Source organism: Vigna unguiculata, chromosome 5 (assembly GCF_037176805.1).
Source record: "Vigna unguiculata cultivar grain cowpea cultivar isolate G323 ecotype 2 chromosome 5, ASM3717680v1, whole genome shotgun sequence".
Lineage (NCBI taxonomy): Eukaryota > Viridiplantae > Streptophyta > Magnoliopsida > Fabales > Fabaceae > Vigna > Vigna unguiculata.
In genome coordinates this window covers 55,635,547-55,647,659 of record NC_140796.1, presented here as the reverse complement: position 1 = coordinate 55,647,659, position 12,113 = coordinate 55,635,547, and the positions used below count along the sequence as shown (strand labels likewise).

Below are 12,113 nucleotides of genomic sequence, written 5' to 3'. Positions count from 1 at the left end.
GGGCTCCGTCGGTCCAAACTTCAAAATAGGAAAGCAAGGAGAGAAGGGAAGGGATTGGGGTTGGTTGGTTGATTGGTCGTTTTGTTTGTTTTGTAATGTTGATATCGGTTCGTGCTTTCGTTAAAGTTAAAAGTTGAATTCATCTGATTCTGATTCGGATCTAATCAATGAGATCAAAATTGGGGTTTGATTGCGATTGCAATTGCACTTGCAGGGATTTCTCTTTGGTGCTTATTACTATTAAGGTAAGGTAAGTCTTGCCTTTCTTTCTGCAATCAATCAATCAATTAATTCAGCTCCAGTTACAGTTTCAGCCATGTCCTTTTATTTATGCAATGATTGAAGCATTGTTATGATCCACAATCTTCTACTTATTAGATCTTGTTGTTATGAATATGGCTGCCTATTATTATAATATAATATAAAATAATCTACACTTTGTTTTTCATGTAGACATGGCATCAATTGATATATATAATATGATCTTATTGAACGTTGTCCAATTAGGTTTAGAAGAACTTACCCTAACTATCTATCTTTCGCCATTGCAAAATTCTAATTCTGTTGCTATTTCCTCTCCATTTCTTTCTCATCAATTTGCAGGTTTCTTTCTTCTGTTGAAATGATATGTAGTAATTATACTTCTGCCAATGAATCTCATTGCTTAATCCTGATTATACGTTTCCCGAAATGCAATTAGCGTCGAATGGCGACAACGAAGCATGTTCAGAAAGCGAACCCATCTTGAATCACCTCCATCTTCATTTGCAACCTCCTGGAGAATCCTCCTTTTCCTGTGAAATTATTCCTATTGCTCCCAACCATGATGTCGACCATGATTTACAAAATGTTCGGGTTGATGAGACTTCTCATCTCGTAAATGCAGATCAGCCACAATGCCGAATATGCCTCGACATTGGAGGTCTCTCTCTCTCACATATATGTCTGCTTGTGTATCTTCTCACCATACTTCCATTACATCATATTCTTTCCCTGAATCTTCTGGATGATTTCACAACTTGAGATATTCCCAGGCTAACCAACTTGCATCCCGTATTACTTATCTTCCAAATAATTTTTCAGGAGAAGATTTAATTGCTCCGTGCCATTGCAAAGGTACGCAAAAGTACGTTCACAGATCATGTCTGGATAATTGGAGATCCACCAAGGTAAGTTCTTTTTCCTTCTTGGTTCTCTTTTTGATCAAAATAATAGTATTTTCTGATTCAAATGCAGTAGAATTATCTATTTTCTATATAAATCTAGTGTTGATCTATTCTATGTTCCTTCTATTATCCTGTGAAGATGTCCGGGTATACTTATGATCCTGCAATACTTACTGACTTTTCATTTCTGTTCTACTAGGAGGGCTTCGCCTTTTCTCACTGTACAGAGTGCAGAGCTGTCTTCATATTACGTGCAAATGTCCCACCCGACCGGTGGTGGTTGAGATTAAAATTCCAGTTCCTTGTTGCTAGGGATCATGCGTTCATTTTCATAATTGTTCAGCTGGTACGCATATTTATATATTGCAAAATTGGTACTCAGCTCTTGCTGATGCCATACTATTTGTAGTTATGACTTGTTTCATTTTCTGATCTGCAAATACTAGCAATGATGTTATGAAGAAGTCCTAGCTAACAATTTCCCTCTCGGATGGTACAAATCATTTTATGAAAACTCAATTCAATTTGTTTACTTGATTCATGATAGCACTGTAACTAAGGAAACACCCATAAGTAATTAAATGTTTTTAGCATCTCTAATTTCTTCAAGAAACATAACCGTTAAATCTAGCATAATTCAAGCATTTTATTTTGGTTGAATGTAAATAATTTTTTGTTGGGATAGCCAAAGAGACAGAACATGATTGAAAGGATTATGTTCAAAAAAAATTTGAAAAAATTGCATGCAAATTTTTTTTGGATCAATTGCATTTTTACACCCCCAATATTTTAAATTGTGCAATTTTTGTCTTTTAGGTTTCAATTGTGTGAAGAATCCTTCAAGTTTTTTATCATCTACAATTTGTCCCTGAACCTTTATTTTATCTGACATTTTCAAGCTATGTTTTAAATATTGAATTTTAGTGCATAGCAGCCGACAACAAAAACGTTGCAGTGGGATGCAGCTATTTTGAAATTTTTTATGTAGTTTTTATAATGTATACTGTATACTACATATACATATCAATTCTCAAAATGATACAAAATATTGAGATGTAATGACATTCATAATTAACTATGCAAAATCATAGGTGTCTTAAACCAAACATACAAGTAAATATCAACAAAAGTCAATACAAATTTTCTAGATAGGAACCAGTCATCATCATCCTCAAAATCCACACCTTATTTATCATCTTTTCGATTATTACAGTTGTAGTAGATTTCATTTATGTAAACTGAAATCCCAATAATAAATCCTCAAAAAAGCCGTTGTGTCCAGTCTGAGGGCTAATTTGGAATTTACACTTAATGTCATTATAGCACCGCTTTTTGAAGTAGCAATTTGGTGCGCCATAACCACTCCACTATGTGAGTTGAGGCTGCTTCATACTGCTCCTCTGCTAGAGTGGCATTATAGCATGTTATTCAAAGCCTTCTTTTGAAGTCATTAAATTTCCCACAATGGAAAGACTTTTCATTTATTGTTCATTCTTATTGTAAAATTAATAAAATAATTTACCTACAAGCATTGTCAACCTGACAATTAAATCAATACACTCAATGTGCCCTTTTGGTCATGTAGTTCAAATATTCTGTTTTTTAGCTGGCATATTGTATTTATTTACTGTAATGTCATGTCCAATTTACAGCTTTAGTTAATTTCGTTAAATATTGAATGAAATCAAGATGAAGAGACTTGATTGTCTATGGGGAAAACTTGAAGGATTCCGTGCAATTGAAATTTAGAGGTCCAAAATCTAAAAAAAGTGGTACATGAGAGACTAAGTTTTAATTATGTTATTAGTGTGATGTATAGCCATCAGGTGGGCAGGGACGCTCAACAGAAGAACCTCTGTCCTTGCTCCCTATTTTTAAGTAACGGCAAATTAACATCCTTAGTCATTATCATACAGTGTTATCAATGGTGGGTTGTTCAAATTCCACTAAATAATTTATAAACACACCATTGCGGCCAATGGTGCCATCATAGCAGTCCTCCCTTCATAAATTGTATATGGTGGTTGGTGAAAAGCTGCCACGCCATTTCGTCATGGTTGCCCCATTTAAATACAGGAATCCATACTGTGTCTGTGCATGGCACATTATTAAAATTTGTAACCTAAGGAGCCCGACGTTGATTTCCGAAGGCATAACAGTTTTTATATTACATGAGTGATTCCTATTTCTGGAAACTGAATCCTGGTTGGTTACTCTGCGTGAAGTGTCACTGTAGAAGGCATGCCTTTGTAGATTCTAATATTAAATACTCAACCTAACCCAACTCAAATCTGCAGTCTGTGGAATTGTAAAAGGAAGTAATGGTGCAGGAATTTGTCTTAAGAGTTTTATGGCAGTTGATTTGATAGACTTTGAATATTCATGCCCATCATCCAAAGAGACTATATGATGAGATACTGCTAATGTGTATTTTAAATTTATTAAAATATAAACTTGAAAGATTATCTGTTGCTTTACCTTCTCTAACTTTAACAGGTTGTTGCTTTCTTGGGAGTGCTTGTGTACAAATTTTATGGAGATGAACTGAGGGAAATGTTTGGTTATGAAGAACATCCATATGGATTTTATACAATGGCTGGTATATACCCATTGCTTACCCTCAAGAAATTTCATGGGCAATATAAATAGCTTTTTTCTTTCACTTGTGACTATTTCATGCTAGGATGTTTAGTTTGTCACTAAGTTGGTAAACTTAATGGTATATATGAACGGTGTTGGTAACTATCTTAACCTAAACACATTATAGTATGATATGGGAAACTCATTGTATTTCTCTATTTTGCAGTTCTAGCCATTGTTTTGGTGGGATTGCTCTATGGCTTCTTCATAGCGATAATATGTGGCCAAAGAATCAATGAACGCCACTATCATGTTCTTGCCAAACAAGAATTGACTAAGGTATACTTCCAGAAAACCGAAGTTTGTCATGTAAAACTAGTAATACGACTGCATCTAAACAAGTCTTTTGGTCCAAAGATATTTATTTTCAGGGAAATGCATCATTTAAATTTTTGTTCCTGATTACAATTGACTTTTACAATATAAGGAATATCCTTTATCTTTTACGAAATTTTGTGGACATTCAACTCTTCACTTTGTTTTTTATCTCTTCAATTTCAGGAATATGTGGTAGAAGATCGAGAGCATGTAAAGAATGTGCCTGAACTTGATCCTAGTCACGTGACAGAGCTAAGGATGTTGGGCCTTTACTAGTTGGTATATGCATATCTCATTCTTTCTCTTTAAAATTTTAATTCTTCATTTTGTAAATGTTAGGTTTGAAATTGTCTGGTTTCATCTTTACCCATATCATACTTGTACGTACTTAGAAAGTAAATGTTGCAAGCTTTCTGTTACTATTTTCAATTTCTAATCTAACCTAAAAGGCCGATGTTAGCCGTCTAAATCATCCTTCACAAAAATTCTTGTGCATTATTATGTGTACATCCCCATTGTTCGAACCAATATTCTTTGTTCTTTGCTTACATTATTCTCTAGAATTACTTTCATTGCATCATTCTGCAGAGTAACGTTGTTGAATTTGTTGTTATACAGGCTTGTCTCCATGGTTCCTTTCACATCTGTAGATCACATTGGTCCGTTTAGAGTGAGCACCCACTAATATGGCTGTTTGGACAGTGCGCAGCCACGTGGGTGTCGTTTGTCTCCAATACCGTGTACTCTATTTTGATTCTTTATTTTTAATATATGCTTTTACAGCAAACTTATGAAAGAAATATGCTATACTTCAGCTAGAAAATTTGTGAATCAGTGTTGTTTGGTGGAATGTAAAAGAAAAAACCTGCAGATCCTGTAAACCTGTAGCTGTTGCATGGCTGTGTTTGTACTTGTAACTTATAAGTCCCTGATGTAACCCGCAGTTCACCCTTATTTTGCAATGTTTTTTCTCATTTTTATACAAAATATTATAATCCAATTTAGATATTTCCTTTCCAGGTTCTTAAACCTAATATTGTTCCGGGTATGTTTGGTTATCGTATTGTATTATGTCATAGAAAACTGTTAATTGTGACAAACTATATGGTCGATTCATTTACTTACTCCAAAATCTAAAGGAAAAATGCGTAATCCAGTTTTTGGGAAGAAAGAAGACTGAAAAAAAGAAGATAAAATTACTTTATCCTTGAATCATATAATAAATTGTTACGGGTGGAATGAATACATTTTCTTTTCATAATATGAAGCTGCTAGTAATTCCCATCAAATATCCTCTTATAAGCTTACATTTAGACTCTCGCTAGAAACATTTTTAGGCTAGAAAATTAAAGAAATGAAGTGCTTTTTTATAAGATAAAATTAACTTAAGTATAAATTAATTTTGTAAAACTATTTTCATACAACTTGTATTGATTTTTCATTTGTATAAATAATGATTTTAATTTATAAAGAATTTTATTTTATTCTATTTTTTCTGAAAATATTTATGAAGAATTTAGGGGTTGATGAGGTTACAAAAGAAACGAAAATGATATTTTATTAGCAAAATTTGACTCACTTTTGAACTAGTAATGTAGTATTTTCAGAATCAAATTTAACTTCTATCTGGTCCATTTTTTTTTATCTACTGTGACGAAAAAATTGAAATACTTTCGAAGTATTTTATCCACTTTAAGAATTTATAAATTCTTTCTAATTTAAAGATTAATTACATAAGAAAATGTATAACTAAAGTGGGACACCAATTTATAAAATGATAAAACAAATCTATCATTGAAGAACTCAGGACAAATAAAACTAGGAACATTATTCTTCGAAGTTACCAAGTGTAATCCTTAGATCTAGTCAACAAGTTTAATAAAGCATTGATTTTTCCTCTATACAAAAATGAGAAAAAAGGAATACGCATACTATAGTATTGTTTACAAAGAAATTCAACCATCTATTACAACACTCATAAGGAATAATAGAACTGTTTAATTAGATTTAAACAAAAAAATTGAGGATGACACCTAATTCATAAATTAGGTCAACTTTTAGAAGTAGTAATAGCTTCAATAAAAAGAGCGACATCCACCACCTTAACATTGATGATCTCTCTCTAAAACTCCTCCCACAACCAGGTCTACAGAAGAACCTTTAGATGCACTATTAATATTGCCTTTAAACCAAAGACATGGAAGATGTCAATAAATAAAAACACATGATGAAACTTCCCTAGGATATATCTACTCAAAATTTTGAGAATGAGTGATTATTGTACATTGAACTTTATGCACATAGTACAACAGTTTCAGCTTTATTAACATTGACTTATTGAAGAACCAACTTAACCCATAAACAAAGTTGAAGAAAAAATTCATACTTTTGCAACTTGAAGGAGGAAGTCCCACCTCAAGGTATCAAAAGCTTCTTTAATAGTCACTTTAATAACAAGGTTCTAGAATAACATATTTTGTTCATAAAATCTTCATAAAGAACACCAATGCAATATGAGATGCTTCACCTTTAAGAAACGCAAAAGGGAATTAGTTGATCATGATTTGTGAGGGGAAATTGATTACTCGTATTAGTATCTATCCTCGTTTTCATTTTAAATTACTAAAACATCTACAATTTATCATATAACATCTTTAATTTATCATAATATGAAAAAAAAATAATAAACTTTTCTTTAATCCAGTTTCTTGATTCTATAAATTATTTTTAATACACATTTGATATATTTTACTTTTTTATATAATTATTTATTTATCCAATTACTACTTATACAATTATTATAATTATTAACATTTATCTAATTACTCTTATTTAATATTTAAACAATACATTAGAATTTGACTAGAATATATCATTTTGATATTGAATACTTTATAATATCTTACTTTTTATAAATAATTATTTAATTAATATTTAAAACAGTAAATAAATGTGTACGAACCAATATCAGACAAAAAATTTATATTCATCATATATAAGTGTAGAGAAAAACTTTTACTTAGCGAATGAAAAATGAGATATCAAAACTAGTTTCGCTTGATATAATTTAACTAGATAAATGGGACTTATATTTTACTTTTCAATAAGATAAAATTTTCATAATGTTAAAGATACTAACATGGTGCAAACTTCAATGACTACTCGAATTCACTGAAAAAAAAATCAATTGAGAAATATTAAACCATGTATATCATTTGCTCTTTGTAATGTCATTCGGCTCCTTGTCAGGCATGGATCTGAGAACGGTGGACGGGAAGATGCAGAAGTAATTTAATCAGACTTTCTTCCTGCACCCATCAATTTTTTTTCTTGCACCCTACGGCGAAATTTGACAGGTGCAGGAAGATACAACCTTTAATAATCCTCTTCCAAAACCAGTAAACAGCTAAAATATATACCATGCATGATATCTTCGAAATCTAAAAGAAACTGACCCTACCGACAAACTCACCTGGTAAAACCACACCCATTAAAAAGAATAAACTCCTTAGGAATAATAAACGAATACGAATTTTGATTAGCTATACAACAAAGTAGGAGTTGAGAGTAGGAAAAAGAGAATGATTGATGTGCGTTGCAGACCCATCACGCTTACCAATAACACTTACAAGAATACATAGTTTTAAGCTGTGGTAAGAAAATACTTGTTGAAAGAAGAATACGATGGAGAGCGCAACTACACCGGAATGACATCAATCTTTGATGTGTCTTCACATCTCAAAATAATACCCTCAAGGCTAACTGGAAATATACATTTAGCCCATTGGCACCCGGTCGTCAAAGGTTCAGGAGGAGGGACAATCATAAGTACATTCTCATTTCTTTGAACAACTCCCATTACGCTAACTGTGCTACCTTCTTTGATGTACCTACAAAAGGAACAATGGAAGTCTCATAAGAATATCTTACCTACCTACCCAGGGTCACCATTAGTACCAAATTATGAATTATGTACCAATACGCAGATACGTCACACAAAGCAACACGCTATGAAAAATAGCTGTTTTTGCCTCTGCTCAACAACTATTGGAAAGGATTTAACCTTAACAGCTTCCCTTTACACAAATACATAACCTGGAGATTTAAACTCTTACTCAAAGGAAGAACTTTACCCTTCTTTTAATTGCATCATCCGATCATCACTTGAAATACTTCTGTCTCTCAACCACCGAAGGAACTCTGGGGACATGTCTTTATTGTCAGGGCTGACATCAATTACAATAGAATCGTCAACATAAGGAGTCACTCTTGCACCATAGCCTGTTTTAACCAATGCTCTCAGTCCAGATTGGAAATCAGAAATGTAGAAGTCCACCACATGCCTCTGCATCATATAAATCTCAAGGTAAATATTAAAATACTTGAGATATAATAATTAGAAAGCAAAAAGAATTCCAAATGCAGGTCTGGTACACACAAGAAAACAGTTAAAATGGTCACAAACTTTAACTGACCATATTAATATCTAAAACTTCCCAACACACACACACACAGAGTATTCCTATTACATCAGGCATGAAGTTATTCGTAGTGACGGTAAGAGAATATTTACACAATCAATAGCAGATAAAGCCTTCAAAGCATGAACCCAAAGTCCCCAACATATTAAGCGGTCAAGAGCAAGGGGATAAAGGCATTCATTGAATTGCTTACATGGAAAGTTAATAATAATAATAACTTTATCCCCTTTCAATAGCTTGAAGACTCATGGAACAACAAGCTCCCAAAAACTTAACAAACCACTCTATATAAGCCATTTCTAGGAGTAGTTTATTATAATGTGATTGAAGTAAATATAGAGCTATATTGCAGGTTACAAATAAAAGGAGAGATTACAAACTCTGTCAACAGAATATATTAGACCATAGGAAGTTAAAAAGTGAAATTTTGCTCTCACAAGCAAAAGAAGTTTAGAACAAACAAAACCTAGTATCTGCATTCTGGTCAAGGTATCTCAAGAGTCTTCAAAGGTAATTCTCAATAAAATAGAAAACTGAAAAGAGAAGATTCAACATATTGAAGTTACCTCAGCTGCTCTGAGTCCCCATGTAAAACAGCGATGCTTTGGATTGGCTGCTTTTGAATCCCACCTTCGGTATTCAAACAAGCTAGTAGAAGTATAGACACATCTAGGAACTTTTTGAAAGGATGACTCTAGTGGAACATTACCACAGGTAACCACCTTCAAAATGAACAACAGACCATTGGCATTCGTCTCATATATATGCACGCAAGAAACAATAACAACAACATAAACAACAGCCAGATCAGTACAATTACAGATGAGAGACACCCAGCAATGATTCAATTCAAACTGATATCCAATGAATAATAATCAGTCCCTTAACCACGTAAGACAAGAGTTGTTGGTTTGTGCATGCAATCATGATTTTTCCATGGCTGTGCTTAATTAATCAATAACGTATGTGTCAATATTAATATACATACCCCAGAAACCTTCACAAACTGCCCATTCTTGGCAGTTCTAAGCTCAGTGTCAGGATAATGAGAAATGAAACTAACAATCGCTGTCCTCCCACAGCAAGTATTCCAGGTGAATAATGCAACAACAGCACAAAAAAGAACAATTACAACAACTAGGAGAATGGGATTGTGGACAGCTCCAAGAATAAAAGCACCAGCAATGAATCCCATAATGAAAATAAGAATTACAGACCACAATATTGGCTTTGGGAAGTTCCTGCTGAAGGAATATTCATCATCTAGGCTAAGAGTGGTCGTGGCTGGATTGTGAGTTACAGAGCTATGTGATTTCATTGATCCTGTAAACTCTAACGGACCAGATACCTTCCTAGGAGCCCCAGATGAATTTAGAGGACCAGATGTAATTAGACCAGTTGTAGGAAGAACAGGTGGAATCGGACCAGAGTTTTGGCGCGTAACTCCGCCAGATTGAGGTCCAGATGACTTCTTCACAGGCTCCCCATGTTTGTTCAGTGGACCAGAGGTGGTCTTTTTCATGGAGACAGAAGCCGACACGCCTCCTGAAGATAGGTTACCTGATGTGGTATAAATAGAACGAGCTGCAGTATTTGGCATTATAGGTCCAGAATGTGAAGCAGCACCCACAAATGATCCAGTCCGTGAAGGAGCATTATTTAACTGACCGGATTTTCTAGATTTAGAACCATCCATTGGGATATCAAACATTTTGCCTAATTCGCCTGATTTCTTGATGTCTCCACCAGTGTAAGGCATGGCAACTGAGGTCGTGATCGGAGTTCTTTCTTTTGGCTGTTCAGGCCGACCTGATACATACAGGCCATTGCTGAGCTGATGAGATGGGAATCTCGAACCCATCACACTTCTTTAAAGCAGCTGCAGGAGGCAACCGATATGAAACAATAGCACTATACTCAAGCAGGAATCAAAGTAATACTGCAACAAAGTGAAATTGACAAGAGAATTAAAACAAAATTTCGCCACAATTCCAGGTTTTAATGGGAAGATATGTACGCATTGATCTCTCTAGAGAAGAAAACATAGAAAGTATGCTTGAGAAGTAAACTTACACACGCCCTAGGCCTAAAAGAAATTAAGAGAAAAATACAAATTGTCCATTTTGTAGGAAATTATTAAGAACAGACACTATAATCCAGCCCAATAAAAATGATGTCTGCGATAAATAGAGTGCATTGCAGGGAGGGAGGAGTAAGAGGTATCTCAATCTTATCTATGAAACAAAGTGTGAAGGTGTAGGTGTGAGTGTGAGCTAGTGAGTGAGTTAGGTGAAGAAGTGATGAATGGAAAAATTGAAGATCTCAACAGTCATTTCATTGAGGAGAAGGATTGAGATCCAATCATGATGATATTTGGATGAATTGAGACAGTTGTTGCGTTGTGCTGCGTTCCAGTGATTGTGATAGTGATAAGATGAACACAAATAAATGGAATCGAAAGCAGAAAACTGCAGCCACGTTCTCATCCATGCAATGCAATGCAATGCAGCGAAGGATATGGATGGATCCGTCAAATATCTGTTCAAGAACAAAGGAAGATGAAGATATACCTCCAACTCAACTCAAGAATCCACCGGAGAAACAGCGATGAGACCACGATTCATGTTCACACAAACACTAACACACTCTCTCTCAGGATACAGATCCCATCTTCTCTTCTATCTTCTTCTGTTCTGCTGCTCCACTCGCTCACTGCCACCCTTCTTTTAAAACTAAATACAAATTATATTATTAATAGAATACTGCGAATGCAAGAGAAAAACCCTCTCTCTCTCTCTCTTCAACAACCACTGGGTGGGTTGTCTCCTCCACTCTCTCAAACCAACATTACATAACATAACCATGAAATGCCGCAAACCAAACACTGTTTTTTATTTTATTTTATCTCGATACCATTCATTAACCCCCCTCGCTATTATTATTTTGTTTCTTTCATAAATATTTCATTTTTAATCAATTTTGTCCTATTCTCCACATTTTACTGTGAAATCTTCAGAGCAGTTTTTTTTTTTTTAATTATAAATGGGTACCACTCCTTATTTTGAAAAATTATATACACAAAATTTAATGAAATGATAATTAAATCTGGATGGTAGAATAGAGGCAACTCAAATGAAACGTAACCCTACTGTATTAATTAATTTATCTTAATGTAATTTTGGCTTAAACCATACGAAAAATACTCTCCAACCGCATCCATCTCTCTCAAACCATACACACCATATCCATCCTTTACGTGAGGATTTCAAATTCCAATCTTTTGCTCTCCACTCTACACCATTGTGCCAATTGAAATTAATGGATTTTAATAATAATTAAGCAACTATGATTTATTATACAACTAAAATAATTTATTATAAAAACAAAAACAACGTTATAAATATATTTATTTGCATATCAATTCCAGCCCACGGAATCAGTTTCATCGTTTCAAATTCTGTAACTGTAACTCGGTTTTAGCTGGAACTTCCATGGCTCCACCTCCACC

At 34.0% G+C, this 12,113-nt stretch overlaps 2 protein-coding genes across 5 annotated transcripts; one reads left to right on the top strand and one right to left on the bottom strand.

The window, feature by feature from the left end:
• On the top strand, positions 1-5,153 carry LOC114185559 (uncharacterized). Of its 3 annotated transcripts, none has more exons than XM_085674101.1 (8): positions 1-245; positions 604-922; positions 1,084-1,169; positions 1,366-1,512; positions 3,663-3,765; positions 3,973-4,085; positions 4,308-4,403; positions 4,743-5,153. In XM_085674101.1, the coding sequence occupies exons 2-7, from the start codon at positions 691-693 to the stop codon at positions 4,398-4,400; spliced, it is 774 nt and encodes a 257-aa protein (XP_085530227.1). In that variant the 5' UTR covers positions 1-245; positions 604-690; the 3' UTR covers positions 4,401-4,403; positions 4,743-5,153. The 3 variants fall into 3 exon arrangements, with proteins under 3 accessions (XP_085530227.1, XP_027929169.1, XP_027929167.2); XM_028073368.2 differs by having other exon boundaries at positions 35-250; XM_028073366.2 differs by lacking the exon at positions 1-245 and adding an exon at positions 465-603 and having other exon boundaries at positions 701-922.
• Positions 5,154-7,614: 2,461 nt separating this feature from the next.
• LOC146886580 (protein SHOU4-like) lies at positions 7,615-11,473 on the bottom strand. Of its 2 annotated transcripts, none has more exons than XM_085673996.1 (5): positions 11,176-11,473; positions 9,594-10,484; positions 9,172-9,327; positions 8,258-8,469; positions 7,615-8,014 (listed from the first exon to the last, which is right to left on the bottom strand). In XM_085673996.1, the coding sequence occupies exons 2-5, from the start codon at positions 10,464-10,466 to the stop codon at positions 7,822-7,824; spliced, it is 1,434 nt and encodes a 477-aa protein (XP_085530122.1). In that variant the 5' UTR covers positions 10,467-10,484; positions 11,176-11,473; the 3' UTR covers positions 7,615-7,821. The 2 variants fall into 2 exon arrangements, with proteins under 2 accessions (XP_085530122.1, XP_085530121.1); XM_085673995.1 differs by having other exon boundaries at positions 9,594-10,544; positions 11,176-11,472.
• Positions 11,474-12,113: the final 640 nt, after the last annotated feature.